This window comes from Arabidopsis thaliana, chromosome 5, assembly GCF_000001735.4.
Source record: "Arabidopsis thaliana chromosome 5, partial sequence".
NCBI lineage: Eukaryota > Viridiplantae > Streptophyta > Magnoliopsida > Brassicales > Brassicaceae > Arabidopsis > Arabidopsis thaliana.
The window spans coordinates 20,420,627-20,442,026 of record NC_003076.8 but is presented as its reverse complement, the minus strand read 5'-3'; the positions used below and the strand labels follow the sequence as shown (position 1 = coordinate 20,442,026).

Genomic DNA, 21,400 nt, shown 5'->3' with positions numbered 1-21,400 from the left:
AGACTTTTAAAAGTAAGGTCCTCACAACTTGTGTATACTAATAATTGATTGGTGTGTTTCTATATGAATTTATGGAACGGTCCAATGACAGTCAGACAATAGTCATAACGTTTTGTGGGCTTGGGCCAATATTATTAACGACAACTTGGTCTCCAATGTTGCTTCTTCTTTTTTTCTTTTCTTTTGGTTAAAAGATTAAATTTTTGTTTTAATATATAGTTCTACATATTTGTCCACGGAAGAAAAATAATCTCGAGATTTTTTAAATTTTTGTTTCAATGATTCATATAAACTATCGGATTGGATAGATAGAGTACATAAATATGGAAAGCTCACGAACATACATCATAGGTTTCTACATGTACACTTGATGATAGTTATGAAGTCTTATTAAGGTGTTTTCCCATGATACATTAAAATATCATGGATATATCTCTTTTATTAAAGAAAGAATCAGATGTCACTAATATAATTTTGGTTTTTGGTGCATCAGTTATAAGTTCATGAAAAACATCATTTATATTAATGGTGCTCATTTGAAAGCAAATTTTAAAGAGAATTTGTATAGAGTCTTAATAGAAGGTAATAATTTTTAATATCCTATTGTTTTTGGCATTGTTAATTATGAGAATAATATCTCATGAAATCACCACATATGATCAAATTCTTGTAGAATATATGCGGCAAACAGATAATAGAACACAATTACATGCTTATTTTCTTTCCAATCGCTACAATATTGTGACATCGAATCTAATTTTGGATATCTGAACTCCTTATTAAGAGGTAGTCATTAATATCCAATTGTTTGTCTATTTAAAATGATCATGTCTATATATTTTCATATGATGGTTTAATGAATGACGTTAATATAGTATTTAATTTGATTGTGGTGTACTATATTGGGATATTCGAGTTCTTGGTAGAAAATACTTCTAAGATTTTTTTTTTTTTAGTGGTTCATAATCTATGGGATTAAATAGGTATGAATACATAAGTTTTGTCACTTACCTTCGTTATTACTGAACGAGTTTTGTGCTGGGTGAAATTCTGGTGTCGTTAAGGCAGGTCCGTTGATTCCAAACTAATCTAAAACTTAATAAATATCAGAGCCTTATCGATCTCCTAATAGACTTACTACTGATCTCCTAATAGATTTACCACCGATTACATAGAGTTTTAAAACTTCAAGAAAGATCTGAATCCATGATTTACGATGAGAAAGTTACCTGCTATATAAAAGACTTATCAATAATATGGTTAATAAATATTTATCTCAAAGTCGAATTTTCATCTCAAAGAAATCGGAGATTAAGTTTTTTCCTCTAGCTATTCTTATAAATCCGACTATTTTTTTGCTTAATACATAAGAATCTTGAGCTTCTCAAACTTTTATGCCATTTGCGTCAACTGCATACCCGGTAAGCAACAATATATGTCCATAATCCTCAGGTGTTGATTAAGGTGGAAGATACACTAACTTTCTTTTAAGGTTGTTATAATCTTTTGTAACAATAATAAGGCGTGCAGTTGTTGGTTAATTTTTGATATTTTTCTTAATTATTTTATCAAATTGATCATCATTACCGTCATCCTCAATATCCTCATATTTACAAATATAAATTTCTTCATGTACACTTGTTATTAGTTATGAAGTTTTATTGAAGTGTTTTAATATGGTATATTAAAAAAAATCATAAATATGTATGTCTCTTTTATTGAAAAGATATGTCGAAAAAAGTCAAATGATGTAGTTTTGGTTTTTGGTGCATCAGTTATAAGTTCATGAGGAACTGGAACTGCATTTCTATTGATGGTACTCATTTAAAGGCCAATTTTAAAGAAATTTTGTTTAGAGTCTCAATGCAAGATGATAATTTTTAGTTATACCCTAATGCTTTTGGCATAGTTGGTTATAAGATAACGCCCTCATAAAACTATTTTATTTATATGTTCTCGTATAATCTATTGCAAATGTTCTATCAATAAATTATCTAGCTATTCATTTGGAATATTACTATTTCAAAAAAACTCTTGAAATATGTTTGAAGTTATTTCCACTTACTACATTGGTGAAATAGTATTATACATAAAATACAATTTTGATTATTTCTTCAGTGAAATCACCTATCACGTATGATTTAATTATTACATAATACATGCATCAAGCGGATAATAGGAAACGATCACATGCTTAATGTCTTCTAATCACTACAACATTCTGACATCGAATCTAATTGGATATGTGTACTACTTGTTAAAAGATAGTTTTAAATATCCAATTGTATGTGTATTTGAGATGATCATCTCTATATATTCTCATATGATGGTTTAATGAGCGACTTGAGCATAGTATTCAATCTGATTGTAATATGACATATTGTGACGTTCAACCTCATCGTAGAAAATATTTTTAACGGTAAAAAAAACTTTCGATTTTTTTTTTTTTTTTAATGGTTCATAATCTATAGATTTAAATAAGTATGAATACATAACTATTGTCGCTTACTTTTTTTATTGTTAGGTATACTTTGAATTTATAAGCGTGATAATGACAGTTTATCTACATTATAACTAAAACATTTGTGCAACTAACTAGAACATATGTTTTTTTTTGGGATCAAAAGAACATTAGTGACATTTAGCTTTATGTTTAAATTATCTAAAATTCTATCGGATCCAACCTAAATATTCTTAAAATCGGTATAAAAGCTACTATTAAGTTAATGATATGTGATGCTAAAATATTTATTTAAATTATGTTAAATATGATGTAAATTTTTAATACAATGTAATTCAAATGTTACCAGTATAATTTTATATCCAACATTGGAACTAGATATTTCTTTAGAAAAATATAGGTTGTATTTTTTTCTTCTACAAATTCTCTTTTTTTTGGTATTTATAATTTGTCTACTATAAATAGATAATATATTTATTTAGTTTGGATTTATTATAGATATCATAAGTTTTTGAATATATCAAATTTAAAAATATTTTTAAATGATTTAAATAAATAATCTATTTAACTGAATTAAACGGGATATATTGCCACATATTCTAATTTACGTCTCAGTATTCTTGATGTTTCAGTTATATCTTGATAATTTTATAACAAAAGCTTGCAAAAACCAATTTTGAATTTTCTTACTTTTTTCAATGTTCAAAAGAAATAGGTATGATAGGTTTTTTTTTTGTTGACCATAAAAGAAGGTACTACCTCCGTACGTAGAACTTAACCATTTGAACGTGGCTTGTTTGGCTCCATGTCTCTTGGGAATGGGTTCTATCACAGTTTTTAGATATGAAAGGTCAATGTATCATTAATGAAAATAATATAAATATTTCGTCATTCGGTAGATGGACTTTTTAATTTGTAATAACCAGCACAACTTATTGATAAGCCATATTGATTATGACCATTTGGTTTTCCAAACAAGTGGCTCGATTTGGTTGATGAGATAGACGGTGGGCAACAACTCCAAATTTTTTTTTTTGTTTTTTTTTTTTGTATACTAGCAGAAAAACGAATTTATAAAACTTTATAGTTACATCAATTAAACAGCAGCATAACAATGAGTTTTGCATGAACGAAATATTAAACTTTTTGACGAAAGCTGTATTCACATTTAAGCCTCAGTATTGTACGTATGCATTTGCGTATTAGTATTATTATAATCACACTCACATTGGCTGACCTCAGTGCATCTATTACTAGTATATAGTTACAAATATAGTAAACTTATTATGTGTCGACATGTTTGACATTTTGAGTAACCCCAAACTAGATCTTGATGACAACCTAATCTTAATGATGATCGGGATCGCTGTCAGCAATTCATCATGCTTATCACTTTTAGCATATCAAGGCTTAGACGACAAACGTTAATGGTGTCTTTCAATCTCTTTACAACTTTTCATATTACAAAGTTCCATTTTGCATTTAAAAGTTATGTTTTGTGACGACAAAAAAAAAAGTCACGTATTGTTATTTTGTTATACTACATTTTTTTTCCAGCTTTTATTATAGGAACCTTTATTATACTCCATTCATTTCTTGAAATTTTAAATTTTTAGGTACTTGTTAGATATTTGTTTAATATTTTGAAAATTTGGATAAATTTTATATCATAATTCCCTATATATAGAATTATTGCTTAGTTATACTTATGATTTCTCTTTGAAAGTAAGAGGTGAAGTATATATACCGTATTTTGAGAATGATTACCACAAATTATGCAAATATCAATCTTTGTGAAAAAAGTGTGTAAGAATATATCAAAAGGTGTATAAAAAATATATAAAGCACACAAACGCATCACCACCGTAGGATTAGTTTTGTTCCATATCAATGGCTTAATTGTACAAACACATAAATAAAAGCATATAAGAAAGAAGAAGTGTGCAACAAGACAAAAGGAATTGGTAAACAAGAAAGTTCAAAGTCAACTTTTTTTGGGTTCAACGTCACAAATACGCAAAGTAAACGACTCATTTGCTTTGCTCTATCTTGGCCTTCCTCTTCTCATTGACAAAGAAGACGACAAGAGCCACGACGGAGAAGACACTGAAACAGATGGAGGCAATATCTAGGGACGCGTGGCGGCCACTGATAGCCTGAACGCTGAAGAGATTGGTTTTCTTGGCATCGTCGGTGCTCTGTCCATAGGCAACTTCATGGCCAATGGCATCAACCGCGTAGGCACGAACGAAGTAGGTTCCGGTGGGGATGTCACGCTCAAGAGTCCAAGTAGTTGATTGAAGTGTTTTGTCATAAGGCTTGGCTATGATCTTGTGTGGGCAGGTCTTGTCTTTGAAGAGCTCGTCATGGGTTTTGCGCCATGGTCGGTCAACTTGGCTAGGTGGAGCGTAGCATAGCTTAACTTTGATGATCTTAAATTCAGCCTCTCTTTTAGACCCAATCGAGCTTAGCGTCCATGTAATGTTCAACGTATCCTTGCCGGCATCCAAAACTAAAGACCAAACATTCAAAATATTAATTCCAACTTATTCTTGTAAATTGATATTAGATCATACTATCATTCATATCACTTAATTCTAAGTAATTCTAATTAATAGGATAAGATCTAATGATGTTGTAATAAACGACTAAAGAGAACTAATGTTTCCAACACTCATAAAAATTTGTCTTAACATTCATAAAGCTTTAAAATCTAACATGGTATTAGAGCAAAATCGCACATTTATAAGGCATGGCTAATGAAGTAGCAAATGATAGATGTTTTGAAGAGAATTATACATACCAACACCTGGTCCTTCTCGGCTGGGTTTAGTGGTGACATCAAGTGCACCTTTGTCCAGCTCTTTGAAGAGTCTTACTTTTTCCGCCCCGTGGATGGATTGGATCAGTGAGCATATGAGAAGTGAAGCAAAGAGGATCTTCTGGATCGCCATGGATATATCCTTGAAACTGAATATCAGAAAAATAAGGCTGAGGAAGAGAAGAGGAATATGCCTTGTGTTTTGCTGACTTTTATGATTGATAAGAAAAGTGGGGTGCACATTTATGTCTTTATATAGTGATTTATGGTAATACTTTTGATCCAAATATCTTGTGGTTTAGCATAAACAATTAATGAGAACAAAGTCAACGGTTTGGTCTGAGATTACCCTTTCGAAGACTTGGGAAGATTGTGTTCCCTCTCTGGCACAAGTGTCTGTGTTGTCTCCGTCCAGCTGAGAGATGGCTCCTAAACATGCCAAAGGATGAGATATGAGTATTTGTTTTATCATTTATCAACTGAATAATTCAGTTTCAGATTCCAAAGAATTCTATATTTCATGGTTACGTCACCTATAAGATACTCTACATATTGTAATTGTATCCTCTTTTTCTATGAATCCTCTAGAAGATATACTAATCGGTTAGAAAATATTTTTTTTTTCAAAAAAGATTGCATGGAATAAGCATAGCACTTTGCTTTAATACATATTTTTTGTGAATAATTTTTATTAGAGAAATATCCTCAATACCACTAAATTAAGTTTTTATTCTAAAAACCTATCACTAGTGTTTTTTTTTCAAAAATACAACTACAAACTGTTAACTCTAAAAATACCATAAAGACTAAAAATGATTTTGTTTAAGGATTTATAATTTAAAAGTTTGAGTTTGGGTTTAGGGTCTTGCTTTCAGGATTTAGGGTTGAACTTTTAAGGTTTATACTCGAATATAAACTTTATAGGATTTAGTGTTTTATAGGTTTAAAGTTTAGTTTTAGTTTTTTTTAGTATTTGAAAAAATATCTTTTAATGGTATTTTTGTAAAAACGTATGTAGTGGTATTAATGAGATTTTTTTTTGTTTGTTTTAAAAGTCAAAATTTTGGAATTATAGGTGTGTCTATCAGAAATATATTTGTAAGACGTGATTTTCCGGCTTAAAAATGAAAATATTGATTATATTTAAATATGTTGATCACAAAGTCAAACTATTTTAAATATTTTAACTTGGTCACAAAGTTTAAACTGTTTGAACTATTTTAATTATATATATTAAAAATGAATTTTAAGAGCTCGTGGATTATGGTAAAATTGGATAATTAGAGGGTTGATGTTTGTAGGTCTGTGATCATTCAAAAAGTTGATCTACCAAAACATGCAAAATATTTTAGTTTAATACATGGAGTAATATTAGATGGGTTATTCCGAACACAAATATAGATTGCATTTATATGTAAGAAAAAAACAATCGTAAATTCAATTTAAAAACTCTATAATCAGCCCGCATAATTAACTCAACCCTCACATGTTAAAGAAAAAGATAAGAAGACCCTCTATATGACTTGATACGCTTTATCACTGTCTCTCACGACTCTCTATCTTCCAGTGAGCAGTCTCCAACAATGGCGTTTCCTAAGTCACTTTTGTTTCTTTTACTCGTACCTCTTCTCTGTTATTTTACACTGATAACAAATAAGGTTCTTCCTCAGGTAACCGTTCACTGGAATTTCATATGAAGTTATGTGTCTTTGTTTTGTTTCTGAGAAATTCGGATAGAAGTTGAATTTTTTAGGGTTTAATATATTTGGCACAAGAGAGACTTTTGAGCTTCCGTTCTCTGTTTCTGGAAATCACTTTGACGTTTTGTCTCTTTCCAAAGTTGGAAAGAGTTAACAATTACTCAAGCTGCATCATCTTTGATGTGGTTGGATCTCTTCAAGTGATATTTTTAATTAATCTTTGGTTCATGTATTCAAAATTGTTATGTATAGAAGAAACTTATTTACACTTTTGTTGCTGTTGATGCTTTTTTATTTAGACTGAGAATCCAGTGAAGCAGAAGGAACGGCTTATGAACTTCAGAAACAGGTTGGTGTTTTGTAGTTTGAGGTGTGTATTTCCTTCTTGTTTTGTTACCTCAATTTAGTTCTGCATTGGCAGATACTTGAACTACGAGAAGAAGTGGAAATGCAACGCAAGAGAAGTCTGGAAGTGGAAACTCGAGCTGAAATCGCAGAAAAGAAAGTCGCGGAACTTGGCTCAAAGCTTGAAAATGTAAGAAACATGGTGTCCCTTGGATCTGATGTATGTACATATTCAAAAGCTTTCTTTACTTTTTTTTTACTTGTGTTCAGATCGATGGGAAGTTGCTTGGTCTAAACCTAAATAAAACTCAGGTAACTCTATAAGAAGGTTCATAATTAACATCGATAAAATTGTCATAGTGATCAATCTTAAATGATCCTCTTTTTTTTTATTATGGTTGCAAGCATATATAGTGACTCTGCGGCAACAAGATCTTAGCCAAACTCTTCAAAAGGTTTTATTCTGAAAGTTTTTGGTTTTCGTTATAAGACAAGTCATTATTGCTTTATTCTTATTAACCTTTGAATTCTTCTCTTAGATATCACAGAAATGGATTCCAAGCATCAAAGATGTGTATGTGACATTAACCATTTATCTCCAACCAAAAATTCAATACTTAACCGATAAGTCCATCGAGGTGTTACATACATGTAAGCAGGCTTTTGACCCCACATTTCACCCAACCATTCGACGTTTCCTACGACTATCTTGAGGTTAATATGTTTCCATCTTTATTCATTATGTCTGATTCTCTTTTGACATTGCACTATACATTGTGACCATTGTTACTTGTTTTTCTAGGTAAGCCGAGTTATGACAATATGGAAACCACACTTTGAGAAAATACAAGTTGCCTTAGAGGCATATACTGAAAACGTAAGACATGGCTTCGAAAAGTTGGTTAACTGGACAAAATCTTTGGGAGGACAAAAGTAATATCTATTTTCTTGTTTGGTTTTTACGGCTACCAGCAATTGCCGGGTGGTTTCTTTCCCATTTTTTTTTAGTAATTGGGATGGGAGACGCTCTCTTTAATCATTTTTCGTATTTTTTTTTTCTTATTTTGGATGGTGATGGTGTTACCAGATTCAAAATCAGAAGATTCATACCACCGATGTCTTCATCCAGTGTCATGTTGATTCGTTTGAATCGTACTATATTCATAAATATAAAGTTTGTTTTCGGTGGTCTCACTCACCAGCGCCATATATGATTCTCAACCGACGGATTTTCTCCTAACGGTTTGGCTAGAAGTCATTTGGATATTTGATCCGTGAATCAATAACCAAATATGAATTTGACCTCTGAGATAACTTCTCATTTCTAGTTTTCTAATTTCATCCCTACGCTAAATGCACCAATTGTCCCTTATTTCGTGAAGCACGCGACACATGCTTTGGCTAAGCCACATAACCTACACTTGGTAGCATTTGAGATATCAAACTTTGGTTTTCAAAAGTTCGACATCTTGTGATACTAATTGGTCGAAAAAAAATCACAACCAAAACGATTAAAAAAAAAAGTTGAAAATGAAGAGTTGACTTCTTTAATCCTCGAGTCTTGATAATAGAAGAGATAGAAAAATAGAAAACGATAAATTTAACAAAACTAAAACTTTCTCATTTAGGGAACATGAGCCTCTTTAGGAAACTTTTTCTTTACGTCTACTTTTAAATTCATTACAATTACATAACTATTTATTTATATAAATGAACTTCTTGCTAAATTCATATGGTAGGGAGGATATTATTACATGAATAATTTGAGTGATGTCTACCAAATCTCTGGTCCTAAAACCACTCTGTGATTTCAAGGTTAATAACATTGATTGAAGCAGAAAAACAAACCTTTTCGTTTGTCTTCACTTTTGGCCTTTGGAGTTTCCCCACATTCATCAAGCTTAGCCATCAAAGAGCTAGTTCCAGGAGAATCCGGTGGCAATAGCGTGTTCTTCGAAGCAAGAATCCGTTGTGGAATAGCGGATATCGGAGATCCAACTTTAGAGAGATAGTTAAGAAGTAACTCAATGATATGCGTGAAGTTGGGCCGAGCATTCGGATCCTCATTCCAACATGATGTTACAATGTCGCCCAACTCCTCCGGTAAGCTCTCCGCGCTTGGTCTCACATTCTGTATAAGAAACATGTCAAAACAAAGAGAATAAAGTTCAGCGAAAATCAAAAGCAAAACAAGACAGTGTTACACACTTTGAAGGCTGCTGCATATGCTGCTTGGAGATTTGACATTCCCTCAAAAGGCAATTTATTGTGTAAAAGCTCCCAAAGAACTATTGCAAAGCTATAGGCGTCGACTTTATGATTGTAGTGCTTCTTCTCTCCCAATCGAAGAGTTACCGTGCTGTACAACTGTAATATTCCACCAAGATTGTCTTTAAGTAGCAAAGAGAAGCACAAGAAATGAACAAATATGTCTATAAGTAAAGAAGAACCTCAGGTGCCATCCATCGGTATGTTCCTGTCTCAGCCGTCATCATCTCAGTCAGTGACTCTTCTCTTGCTAATCCAAAATCTGCTAGTTTTACTGTTTTATGGTCTGCAGTTAAAAGCAAGTTCTCTGCAAAACAGAACAATAGATCCTTTAACACCATCTTCAACACTTAAGATTAAATCTTAATCATAACCAGAATATTAAAAGAACTTGAAGCGTGTGTGGTGTCAGACAATAAAAAAGAAAGAAAAGATTCTTTGTGATTGAGATCTGAGCATGTGGTTTCCATGAAGCAAGGTGTTTTGCAAATACTTTAAGCAGATCATTAAATGATACATATCAGGTTTAAAGAGGTAGTTTTACCGGGTTTGAGATCACGGTGAATGATCCCATGGGAATGCAAGCATTCCATACCACGAGCAATATCAAGCGCAAAACCGATAGCCACACGAGTCTCCAAACATGCGGGTCTCAAGTTTAATAGATATTTACGCAATGTACCGCCTTGAAGAAGTTCTGTAACTATCACCATTACAGGCTCCTTGCAAGCACCAATGAACTGATCCAGAGACAAAACACAATCATGAACTCATGAAACCCTTTAAGCTAGTAACAACAAAAACAGCCATAGATCTCAAGAAACAAGAACCTTGACCAAATTCTTGTGTTGAACACGTGAGAGCATTTCTACTTCTCTAAGGAATCTTGAATCTCTTTTAGCAATCTCTTCTGGTGTTTCTCCTCTGTGAACTATCTTTATAGCAACTGTCTGATTCTTGTATCTGTCTCAGATCATAACGACCAAACACAGTAGAGATCCATTAAAAACTCCAACTTTACAATTTCAATAATTCAACTAGACAAATCAAGATAGATGAGTGTACCAAACAAGCATTTTATTCATACCCTTATAGAACAAATACTAGACTTCACTTACCCACAAATCAAAATCCAAACTTTCCCAATAATCTCATAAGCAAATCAAATCCAGAAAGTTAACAAAGAAGAAGAAAGGAGCTTACTTTCCCTCATAGACTTTAGCATGAGCTCCTTCACCAATCTTTGGACCAACAAAGAGAAGCTGAGGATCAATTTGCCATTTGGGTTCCATTCTAAATCCAGTCAAAGAATCCATTGCAAGATTACTTCAAACCTTGCAACCACATTTTTTCTCGATCTGAAATACCAAAAAGACTTGTCCTTTTTTTGTTTGATCACTTTCTTGATTTGTATCTATGAAGATTTGAGAGCTCACAAGACAAAGAAGAGAAGAGAAGAGATAAGTAAATAGCTAACATGCCCTTCGATGAGGCAAAAGCGAAGTATCTTCACATGTCCGTAAATTAAGCACAAGTCTTAGAGAGAGAAGAAGGCGACACCAGGCAAGCTCTCCCCCAACTAAAATTATATATGTATTTATAAAATAGAAAAAACACAATGGATAAGAGAAGATTCTTAACAAAACTAAGAGAGAAGAAGCAGAGCAAGAAATGAATCAGTGGAGAATGGATCTGTGAGTACAAACAACAACACTGGTTCACTTTGGTTTTTGGGTTTTGTAATAAGAAACTTGAGGGATTCACTTGTTCTGTTTTGGAACTAGCAGAGACTTCTTCTTGATGTGGAGAGGGAGATAGAGAGACAGAGAGAGTTATGAGTATGGAGTGGTAATGATAGGATAATAAAAAGATAAACCAGAAGAAGTTTATATGATTGATTGGTGAAACATATCACATGGTTCAAAATTTCTTGCTTTTGTTTCTCAAAACATTCTTCTGAGTTTTAGGTTTAATTTGAGTAATATTCAGAAGCAAATATTGGCTATAAATAGGGAATTTTTATGCTTAATTATTATTTATATGTGACATTTGGAACCAAATTTGATTGTGTAACATGAACCAAGTAGGTTGCTTTGTGGTCAAAAGCAAAGAGATTCATTAGTACTATACACACCTATAATGCTTCCATTGTTCTTCTTTAGTTCTGTAGCTTCTTCTTTGCATTTCATCATCAGAGAAGCTTTGCTACAACAACACATGAACACTAGTTGATTCACACTAGCTAGAGTTTAGCAGATCATTACCAAGATGAGGGATTTTCAAGTTTGGGCAACTCCCAAGAAATGTTTTTAACCATTTCCAATTAGGTACATAAATATCAGCATACATGTGGGACATGTAACCAAACCGAGGAAGCGGTTCTAATTTTGAGTATTGATAGATGATCTCGAACCAAAAAGAAAAGTAATGTAGGTCATAAACTTTCATGAATCATGATAGAGAACGTACATGTCTTATACTGGAATTGACATGACATATATAGCTTTAAAGTGTTTAGATATATGATCATTTCCCCGACATTTGAAATCCCGAGCAGAAAATTGTGGATGCTACTTCTCCTCGATGAAACCCTTGTTGCTTCATCAAAACTGTCCAAACCAAAGGCGAGATAAACATTTAACTTGGCAGTGGAACTCAAATTGTTTATTAAATAACTTCCAGCTTGGTCATCATCAATAAACAAATCGCGTAAAAGAGGAGCATCAGTCACAACTCCATATTTATCTTTATATGTACTTGTACAACCGTAGAATCGCATAGCTTTATTTTGAGTCTCTTGATCAGTGACAAAAAAATTCAGCCGGAATGACTTCCGGAAGATTCCAACATTCAACAATATTTAACTCTTCCAATACAGGATAGCAAGAGACAAGTCTTGCAAAGGTGGCCTCACTGGGAGACCAAATACGTTACAAATGCATAACAGCATAAGGTAAAGAAACGAACTCGGCATCATCCATGGTCACATCAACGAGATTTAAGGATACCCGAGTCTTGCAGCTAGAAAAACATGGGGATATTACAAATACCATCTGAAGGACAACAAACATGAAGATGTTGTACCTTACGTTTAATCGCAGAATCAATCCATGACGTGAGAAAAGAGGCATCATATCATCATCTACATTGTTCAGATTTGTATCTTCGTGAAGATGTAACTTAAGCGTGTTTATGATATAAATCATAAACAAAAACCATAAGATATCTCAAGTTAACAAATCCATTCTTAGATTTGTGTAAAAGAATATAAAACATATTTCTTATCGGGCTGACGTATTTGTTCTAAATATCTCACCAGTCTAGTGAAAGTGTCGCAACGTAGTACAACGTATTGTATGTTTAAATGAGTGACAAGAGGTAGCAAATTGTATGTGACGTCATCTAAATGGATATGAGATATTACAACAACCTTTTTAAAATTTATAATTGAGGATCTTTTGTAAGTATATTTTAGACATGTAATTGGTTTTACTTAAGGTTTTCTTCCTTATTTTATTTTAGAAAGCTAAACTAATTTTGTAGTATAGTAGAGAAGAAAACTGTAAACTTTCTGATCCCATTTATTTATAGTGAAATATGCAGTGGCAGGAAATTAAGATCATTTTTGGTTTTATTTCCTTAACCATTTTTAATATCAAAATTGCGATCAGAATCCCCGATTATGATATGAAATAACTCAATAAATATTTTTCGTATTAGAAAGATTAAAACATTTTTTTAACATCTAAAGATTAATTCTATAGAAAATTGTAACTATAGAAGTATTGAATAAACATTTAAAGCACACATACATTATGTATATATTAAAATTAAAATTCGAATAAATAAATACACAAAAGGGGAAAAATCATTCACAAAAATACATATATTTTTGTTATATACAAAAGTGATATGTAAATACTCTCTAACAACAAACAATCTTCATGAGACTAACCACGAGGATTTGCTTCTCTAATCAGAACCCTGAACAAGCTCATCGCCACGTCCGCCGTGATCGTCTTCCCCCTCCGCGCTAAAACACGGCGACGTGTACCCGAAAAGGCCAGTAAGACGAGGACCGTTATCCACGCAACCATGGTGGCTCGTGCTGCTGCCACCAGTAAAACAAGCGACAAGGCTGCAGCGAGGAAGAAGCCGATGAACAGAAGGAGTTGATAGAGCGGATTCGTGACAGATTTAGCGGTGGAGATTGTGTAGAATGAAGAAACAAAGAAGATGAGACATGAGAGAGTAATGGTGGTTGTTGCTCTACTTTTGCAAAGATCCATAGCTTTGTGAATGTGAAGTCAAAAGTGGTTGTTTAAATTTTTTAAGTTAACAACAATGCTTATAAATGGAAATTAATAGGCTTAGGAAATTAGTTTAGTTGAGTGGTGTTTCATTGGAATGCATGTGAAGGCACATGGGGGGAGGTTGAGTTTTATGGGTTGTGTTATGAAATGATTCATGAGAGTGGTTTGAAGTAGGAGACACTTAAAGGCATTGGGTGTCTATTTTGGATTAAAGAAATGAAAAAGATGGATGAAGACAATGAACAGACAGATGCATGGGAATTGTGGGATTCCTCATCTCGGGGCAAAAACTGAGGAGCAGTGTATGTTATGTTCGGTTGCTGAGTCAGTTTTTGGGATGTGTTACTGAGGTACCAACTCGAGGTTTAAAGATTGGCTATTAGATTGATGTAATATTATATATATATATATATATATATATATATATATATATATATATATATGTTAAAACGGAGCTAGCCTTGCAAAACTCAATTTGATGACAAACTCAATTATAGAGAAAAAAACTCAATTTGATGAGAGAAATAGTTTTCTATTTGTTTTGGATAATCAAGATATCCCGAACCGAAGCTACCCTAATTTTCAAGAGATGTGAAAAATTCATGAATCTCTCATCTTTGGGGTTAGAACTGTCAATTGGACAGGCGGCCCATGGGGTTGCCCAGTCCAAATGCATATGGACGGGCTATATTCCGGACCATAAAACAAATGGTCTAATTGGGCATATGACCAGTTTTGTCCGCGGATAATATGGGCTTGACCATATGGACAATGGGCTGCCCATGGGCATGAATTGAGGGAAAAATACAATTCTCCGATTTTACGATTTTGACGGAAAAACGTAATTCCGCAAATTTCCTCTAAAACGCGATTTTATTATATTGGCGAGAACACAATTTTACAGTTTCGACGGGAAAACGCAATTCTCCGAATTTACGGTTTTGGCGGGAAAACGTAATTTTTCTGCCAAAATCGTGATTTTATTATATTGGCGAAAAACACAATTTTACAGTTTTGGTGAGAAAACACAATTCTTCGTTTTGGCGGGAAAAAACAATTTTACGATTCTACCGTTTTGGCGGGAAAAAACAATTTCATAATTTTTCCGCCAAAATCGTGATTTTATTGTATTGGTAAGAAAAACACAATTTTACCGTTTTGTCGGAAAAATGCAAAATGCAAAAACACAATTCTTTAAAATCATGATTTTTGATTTATCAATAATAAAATGGGCTATACATGGGCTTGCCCATATGGACATGGTCTTTATTGGGCATGGACATTTTTCGGACCATTGTCCATTATGGACCGTCCAACTTGGCCCATAAAAAAAACTGTCCATACGGACACGCCCAATGGTCCCTGGACGGACCATTTGACAGCTATATTTGGGGTAGACAAATGAGAATCTGTGACATGGCTTTGCAAATACGGTAGGGACTAGGGAATGAAATTGAAAATCTTATAAATATAGACATGGCTTAAAATTTAAGTGTATAAGAGAGAGAGGCAAATGTGATAGCTGATATGCTTGCTAAGAATGCTAGAATTAATATAGAAAAGTATGTTGTAAAATGGACGTTGTAACGTTTTATTATAAATGAATTTTGGTGATAAAAATAAAATAATACTATTTATAATTAAATATTGTTATTCTAATGCTAAATCTCCCTATATTATTTCAAATATTAAAATTCTATTCTATTTAATTTATATAATTATTTTTCTCATTTTTCGAAAACAAAATTAATTGTTAGAATTAATAACATGTTGTTATCAATGCATTATATCAGTACAATAATAGAATGATATACTATATTTGTTATGTATACTTTTTTCAGTATTAATATAACATAAGATTCTATTTGCGATTATAGAATTCCATAAAATCACGTTAGTTAATAGTTTATGTCAAATTTGTGCCAACTTTTGTACTACCAACAACAATCATTGACTACACAATCGGTTGATAATTGAGCCGACGGTTATTTCAATTAATTTTGTTTCAAAATTGGTTAGTACAGCAATTTACTCCTAATGTAGCTAATATCACATAGTAACCGGTTTGTGGCTGCTTTGGTTGGTCGCTAGTAGCTGAATAGAGATATAGATCCACAGATGTATAAATCGGACATAGTAACTATTTCCAAATATTGGATTTTTTACTGGATATTTTTTCTCTTTTACCTACATATTGTACGTCGACTTCTTGTATTTTTGTTTCGATGATAAAATCTAATAAAGATAATCTAATTTAAAATTTTATCTCCCAATTTAATACTTTTTTTTTTTTTTTGGACAAGAAAAAAAGTAGTGACTATGGTGTAATATTTTCTTGAATCTTACCAGCTCTGCATATATGCTTTCATCGAATGTGGCAACTATTTATTTCATTTCACTGAAGCTATTTGAACATTGGTGCTAATTAAGCACTAATTTTGGGGATATTGTTAGGAAATGTTCAATTCCCTCCCATGTTGTCAAGTGGATCACGTGCAAGCCACATGACTGGATCAGGTGAAGGTGACATATGTAGTCAAGATTTAAAATTTTGAGTAATGAGAAGAGATCTACAACAAGTATAGTTTTATTCGTCAGAGAAGTGTCAAAGATGAATTTGCAACAGATTCTTTCTGGAACAAATCAAATATAACTTTGAATCGATTCCTAAATTTCTCCATTATACTTTTGCTAATTCTTTGCTCAAACTTTATTGTTTTGAGCCACCTGATCTTCAAATACACTTCACACTTACTTGTTTTACAATCAACTCCTGCTTTCTTCACCTCGTACCTTATATGAACCTACAATATCGTCATTATAATTTAGTGGACAAAAAGTTGTTTCTGTATTGGACTGTATATATTAAAGCAGAGGAAGAAGAAGACTTACACGAAAATGATCTCCGAATGGAACATCGTGGAGAGCCACAATTTCATTCAAGATCCAGCCTTCATCATTTGGAGCTGGAGATTTCTGTTGTGCACATGTGACTCCACCTCCAAACACAGACACATAGTGGTTATACTTGTAAGAAAGCCGTCTTTCGTAGACTCCCGGTTTTTTAGATTCCCATGTTGTACTAGCGTAACTCAAACATCCAGATTTCTCCATGATCTTACGCTCCAATTCTCCTCCACCAAAGATCTTCATTACTAATTCTACCTGTAACAGAAGAGGACTGAAATCAAATTCAGGGAACACCATCATCAAACAGATACGCACTAACACTGAGTTGTATAGCCTTAATTAAAATGGAAGTAGTACAAAGAAGAGTGAACTATGATTCATACATCGCAAGGTAGATCACACGTGTACACTTTTGACATCATTAATGCATCCGCATCTGAAACAACTGTAACAGCTTCAGGCAAGAGGAAAGGATCTGCCACATCTTGGTCTTCTTCTACTATTTGTGCTCTATGATCCACACTTAACGTCCTTGTTTTCCACAAAGCCATGATTGTCCTGCCATTTTCATGAATAATTCACATTCAATATAGTTGCAAACAGTAAACTAATCGCTTTGGGTCGTTGATGATCACGTAAACCAATACCTGCTGGTGGCATCAAATGATACAAATGACTGGAAATAGAACGAAAGTCTTCCTTCATCATCCTGAGATTTAGCTCCATGCTTTGCATCAAGACCTCGGTTCTTTTTCAGAATAATGAGTAGCAAAGGGCTTCCTAATGAAGCAAAAGTTGGGGGAAGCACTTGGATGTCATCAATATCTTCCCAGAGGAAATAAAACTTTGTCTTGTGTCCAAATACATTTGAGTAGAACGCCACAATTCTAGCAGACAGAAAGAGCTTGCCCTGTGAAAGCAGATTCTAATATCAGTTTCCATTCTATTAAGATGCATCTTTACTGTATTCTCGCTTCAATCCACATAAATCTGTAGGTGAAGTTTTCCAAGATAGAAAACTAGTTTATGAATGAGGCGAAAGAAAAGTAAACAGACGCAAACCTGCACCGGAAGTTTTCTCTTCAAGTAACAAGTATATTCTTTGAGAAGAAATTCTTCATGTGGCAAACCAAACAGTTTCTGGAAAGCAGAGTTCTTCTGTGGTGACCGAATGTTCAACTGTCAATACATACGACAAGAGTCAGAGTTGCACATGAACATCATAAAAGCTTTTTTGACCAACCACACCGATTCGCAAAGACTGGCCATTTAATGATACTTCATTAGAGTGTGTCTACCTTCTTGCCGACTTCCTTTTCCACCTTACTCAAGTAATCCTTCATTGTTTCAACCCCGTTCTTGTTTTCCAGGAAAATTCTCAATTGTAACTTCGACTGAGACGCTTGAGCATGATTACCAACTAGAGCAACACTCAAGTCAGCAAGTTCATCGGCTGTATGTTTCAAGAAATTGATCTCTGCATGACCAAGAGAAGCCCCCTGGTCAAATGGACCATCAAAATCAAATACCTCCACATCTAATACCGATGGTGGTTCCTCCATTGCATCAAACTCGATTACCTCTGTAAGAACCACACCATGTATTTTAGTGGCACTGTGGCAGAGACACAGGATAATCACGAAGTGAAGAGATAAATTAAAGAAAAAGTTTGATTACCATTCCACTGAGGATCCTGGGCTTGAAGTTTGACAGAACTTGTTCTTGTTTTCCCATTGCAAGTGAAAACAACATAGGGATCAAAAAGCTCTGTTGCTTCCACTGAAGCCAAATTTGTTCCCTTAATTAAAGCTATTGTCAGAATCCACCCCTTACCATTTGCTTTGACTCCCTGATCTCTTCCTGAAAAAAATTAAAAATAAAAAGACGTCAATTGGACTGCACAAGCAATACAAGGCCGAAGGTGTTATTTAAATAGAAACTCGCCTCGATGTAATCTAGCTTGTACGAAGTGCACAGTCATTATGTAAACACGCTCCAGAAGAAGAACAAGTATTCCACTACTGAATAGCTCTCCAAAACTATCAGGCAAATCAAGCCCATAGAATTCAAACCCTTGGATTTTGCTGGGCTCACAGTGCAGCATATGAACTACAACATATACAGACAAAAGAACAGCACAGATGACAGAGGAACTCCAGAAGTATAGAAAAGCTGATTTCAAATCAGTCTTTGGCTCTGACTGCACTGTTGCTATAACCTGCTCCTTGTCCAATACAACAGCCGGATCAAGAGTTTTATAAGTCTTAGCCAGGAGATTAGAAAATTGTTCAAAGCTTTCTTTCAGCCCTTGCCTAGCACCTCCTTCAATCATACCTTTCATTATAGTACTTTGACTAAATTGAATCCCCCATGATATGATCAGTCGAGAAGCTTCCCCACCAGCAGTTGGCTCTGTTTCAGGTAGTATCTTGTAAAGCAACTCTATTTTGAAGGTATTTCCGTAGGGAACATCTGGTGTGCTTACACTAACAAATACAGCAAACTGCTTCCCGCTAGCTTTCCGGTAAACTTGATTTTCTGTTGCTTTTACTGCTTTGACCATCTTCGTTGCAGCTCTCATGTATGTAACAACCCGTGTTAGACGAGGAGTATCTTCTTGCATCATTGTCCAAGGCCCTTCCTGTACATCTGATAGACCTTGAAGTTCAGCCAATTCTTTCCTAAATTGCGAACTTGGCGTAAAAAGAAATTTGTTAAGTTCACAGGGTGAGACTAAATATTTCTGATCAACAAGAACTCCCCCTGTAAGATTCTCAGGCATTTCTTCTCTTTCGCTATCACTAGACTGCATCAGGTCAAGACCTTCCTCAAAGCCAGTACAAGTAGCAGAGGAAGAACATTGGTCAGTGGCATCCTCATAATTTGAGTTTACACTTTGTCCTACTGAAGACTCATCATGGAGTCTCTTAGAGATCTCCTCTTTCTTATGAAAAAGCTTGTCAATGTGGTTCACAATATTCTTCATTATGTGCTTCCCATCATGGTGTTTACGCCGTTTCCCATCTCTGGAGGAGATCAAATCTTTAGGCGATCCTTCGAGTTCTTTCACACCTTCCAAGTTAATAATATCCTGCTTATCATTAAGAACCTTCTCACCAGAGGTACTTTCCCATTTCCCTTGCAAAGACAAACTCAGAAGAATTTTCCCTACAATACAAAGGTAAAGTTCATATCCAAAACCTCCATATACACACACACAGATACAGAGCCCAATTCCTAATTCACTAATGATAACACACACACACACACACACACAATTGATTCACTAACTAGAGACTTAAAATTCTCACCTAACACCAGAAAACACCATTTCAAATGAATCTACAAGTTACTTAACCAATGCTCAAAGCATGAATCACCAAAGAAGACACAAACATGCCATTTCTTCTCATGCTTAAACATTCATACTCTATGGAATCAGTTTTCCTGATAGACGAAGGTAAAGTTCATATCCATAGATAAACCAACACCTCCATATACAGAGACTTAAATTCTCACCTAAACACCAGAAAACACAACTTCAAATGAATCTACAAGCCACTCAATTCATGAACACAAACATGACATTTCCTCTAATGCTAAACATTCGTACTCTAATAGTTCTTCCACAAGTGATTACAGAATCAAAATCCAACGAAAAACAAAATCGATAACAACAAAGTTGACAGAATCAGATTACTAACCACATTCAATGTTAACGAACTTGCCATCACTAGGTTTCTCAATGACAAACCAAGTCGGCAACAAAGTTTGATTCTCTTCAGCAGCAACGGAAGTAAGCGGAATCCGAACTTTACCAATTAAACCGGTGGAAACAATAGACTGATGATCTTGCTGCTCATGGTGAAGAATCGATACAACGACATCATCACCTTCGTCGACATCACTGATTCGAAAAACGAATTCCTCGTTCCAGATCGGTGACGAAGTATCTCTCGCGACTCTCGTTTTAGACTTGTGTCTCCCAACGTGAAGCTTAGCGAATGTCTCTTTCGCTGGTAAATCTTTGGCTTGTAATATGTAGACGTAGAGCCTCATCGATTTGAGAGAGAAGCGAGAGAGAGAGAGATGATGAAGAAATCAAAATGTGAATTGTTGTTGAATTTGAAAACTGAAGATTGAAGAAGAAGAAGAAGGAGAAGTTAAAACCCATAAAGGGAAGAGAGAAGAAACGTGGGAGAGGAAGAGAGTGACACGGGAAGAGATGATTGGGATGATGGGTCGGTTTTCTCATTACACACACATTCGGCGATTTTTGTTGGTTCACTCTTTTTAGCGGTTTAATTTTTATATTATTTTGTTATAATTTGGGGTTTTGCAATTTTGTATTTGTTTGAATGGTGAGCAAAACCGTTTCAGCTTTAATGGATTTTGTGGAACACGACTCTCAAAGCTAGTTTTGTGAAGTGAGAGAGAATCTTTGGGTAATTGGGAAATAAAAAGAGTTACTATTAGAATTTGAGCTTTTTTTGTACTAGTGTTATAACTTCTTTTGATTTGAATGAAAACATTGTTTCTGTCTTTTGTTTTGTAAGTGTGTGTGAATTGTGTGAGAGAGCAT

General features: G+C 34.1%; 4 protein-coding genes and 1 non-coding gene across 7 annotated transcripts; 1 reads left to right on the top strand and 4 right to left on the bottom strand.

Moving 5' to 3' along the window:
• Positions 1 to 4,211: 4,211 nt before the first annotated feature.
• WR3 (nitrate transmembrane transporter) lies at positions 4,212 to 5,847 on the bottom strand. 3 transcript variants are annotated; one of them, NM_124399.3, is made up of 3 exons: positions 5,718 to 5,847; positions 5,265 to 5,413; positions 4,301 to 4,973 (listed from the first exon to the last, which is right to left on the bottom strand). In NM_124399.3, coding segments are annotated over exons 1-3 (633 nt in total). In that variant the 5' UTR covers positions 5,720 to 5,847; the 3' UTR covers positions 4,301 to 4,491. The 3 variants fall into 3 exon arrangements, with proteins under 3 accessions (NP_851159.1, NP_199831.1, NP_851160.1); NM_180829.1 differs by having other exon boundaries at positions 5,265 to 5,431; positions 5,632 to 5,752; NM_180828.2 differs by lacking the exon at positions 5,718 to 5,847 and having other exon boundaries at positions 4,212 to 4,973; positions 5,265 to 5,601.
• A 1,636-nt stretch (positions 5,848 to 7,483) lies between these two features.
• Positions 7,484 to 8,520, top strand: AT5G50190. Its single transcript, NR_144291.1, has 5 exons — positions 7,484 to 7,517; positions 7,598 to 7,639; positions 7,742 to 7,782; positions 7,867 to 8,041; positions 8,130 to 8,520. It is a non-coding gene; the product is annotated as an other RNA (non-coding RNA).
• Positions 8,521 to 8,880: 360 nt separating this feature from the next.
• AT5G50180 (Protein kinase superfamily protein) lies at positions 8,881 to 11,574 on the bottom strand. Its single transcript, NM_124397.5, has 6 exons — positions 10,799 to 11,574; positions 10,426 to 10,558; positions 10,140 to 10,335; positions 9,778 to 9,902; positions 9,536 to 9,694; positions 8,881 to 9,458 (listed from the first exon to the last, which is right to left on the bottom strand). The coding sequence occupies exons 1-6, from the start codon at positions 10,909 to 10,911 to the stop codon at positions 9,144 to 9,146; spliced, it is 1,041 nt and encodes a 346-aa protein (NP_199829.1). The 5' UTR covers positions 10,912 to 11,574; the 3' UTR covers positions 8,881 to 9,143.
• A 1,733-nt stretch (positions 11,575 to 13,307) lies between these two features.
• On the bottom strand, positions 13,308 to 14,278 carry AT5G50175 (uncharacterized protein). The gene has a single exon (NM_001036969.3). It carries the CDS (start codon positions 13,882 to 13,884, stop codon positions 13,546 to 13,548), a length of 339 nt encoding a protein of 112 aa, NP_001032046.1. The 5' UTR covers positions 13,885 to 14,278; the 3' UTR covers positions 13,308 to 13,545.
• Positions 14,279 to 16,422: 2,144 nt separating this feature from the next.
• On the bottom strand, positions 16,423 to 21,076 carry AT5G50170 (C2 calcium/lipid-binding and GRAM domain containing protein). Its single transcript, NM_124396.3, has 9 exons — positions 20,523 to 21,076; positions 18,763 to 19,986; positions 18,496 to 18,678; positions 18,117 to 18,400; positions 17,881 to 17,997; positions 17,466 to 17,728; positions 17,202 to 17,376; positions 16,801 to 17,073; positions 16,423 to 16,712 (listed from the first exon to the last, which is right to left on the bottom strand). Exons 1-9 carry the CDS (start codon positions 20,875 to 20,877, stop codon positions 16,503 to 16,505), a joined length of 3,084 nt encoding a protein of 1,027 aa, NP_199828.1. The 5' UTR covers positions 20,878 to 21,076; the 3' UTR covers positions 16,423 to 16,502.
• Between the last annotated feature and the right edge of the window lie 324 nt (positions 21,077 to 21,400).

Excerpts from the sequence above, each read along its gene's own strand:
- WR3 (NM_124399.3), bottom strand. Across the intron at positions 4,974-5,264 it reads CCGAGAAGGACCAGGTGTTG|TTTTGGATGCCGGCAAGGAT; the intron begins GTATGTATAATT and ends TTTGGTCTTTAG.
- AT5G50180 (NM_124397.5), bottom strand. The coding sequence starts at position 10,911 with ATGGATTCTTTGACTGGATTTAGAATGGAACCCAAATGGCAAATTGAT. Across the intron at positions 10,336-10,425 it reads AACACAAGAATTTGGTCAAG|TTCATTGGTGCTTGCAAGGA; the intron begins GTTCTTGTTTCT and ends TCTCTGGATCAG. Across the intron at positions 9,903-10,139 it reads TCACCGTGATCTCAAACCCG|AGAACTTGCTTTTAACTGCA; the intron begins GTAAAACTACCT and ends TCTGTTTTGCAG.
- AT5G50175 (NM_001036969.3), bottom strand. The coding sequence starts at position 13,884 with ATGGATCTTTGCAAAAGTAGAGCAACAACCACCATTACTCTCTCATGT.
- AT5G50170 (NM_124396.3), bottom strand. The coding sequence starts at position 20,877 with ATGAGGCTCTACGTCTACATATTACAAGCCAAAGATTTACCAGCGAAA. Across the intron at positions 18,679-18,762 it reads ACAAGCTAGATTACATCGAG|GAAGAGATCAGGGAGTCAAA; the intron begins GCGAGTTTCTAT and ends AATTTTTTTCAG. Across the intron at positions 17,377-17,465 it reads TCATTTGATGCCACCAGCAG|GACAATCATGGCTTTGTGGA; the intron begins GTATTGGTTTAC and ends TGAAAATGGCAG.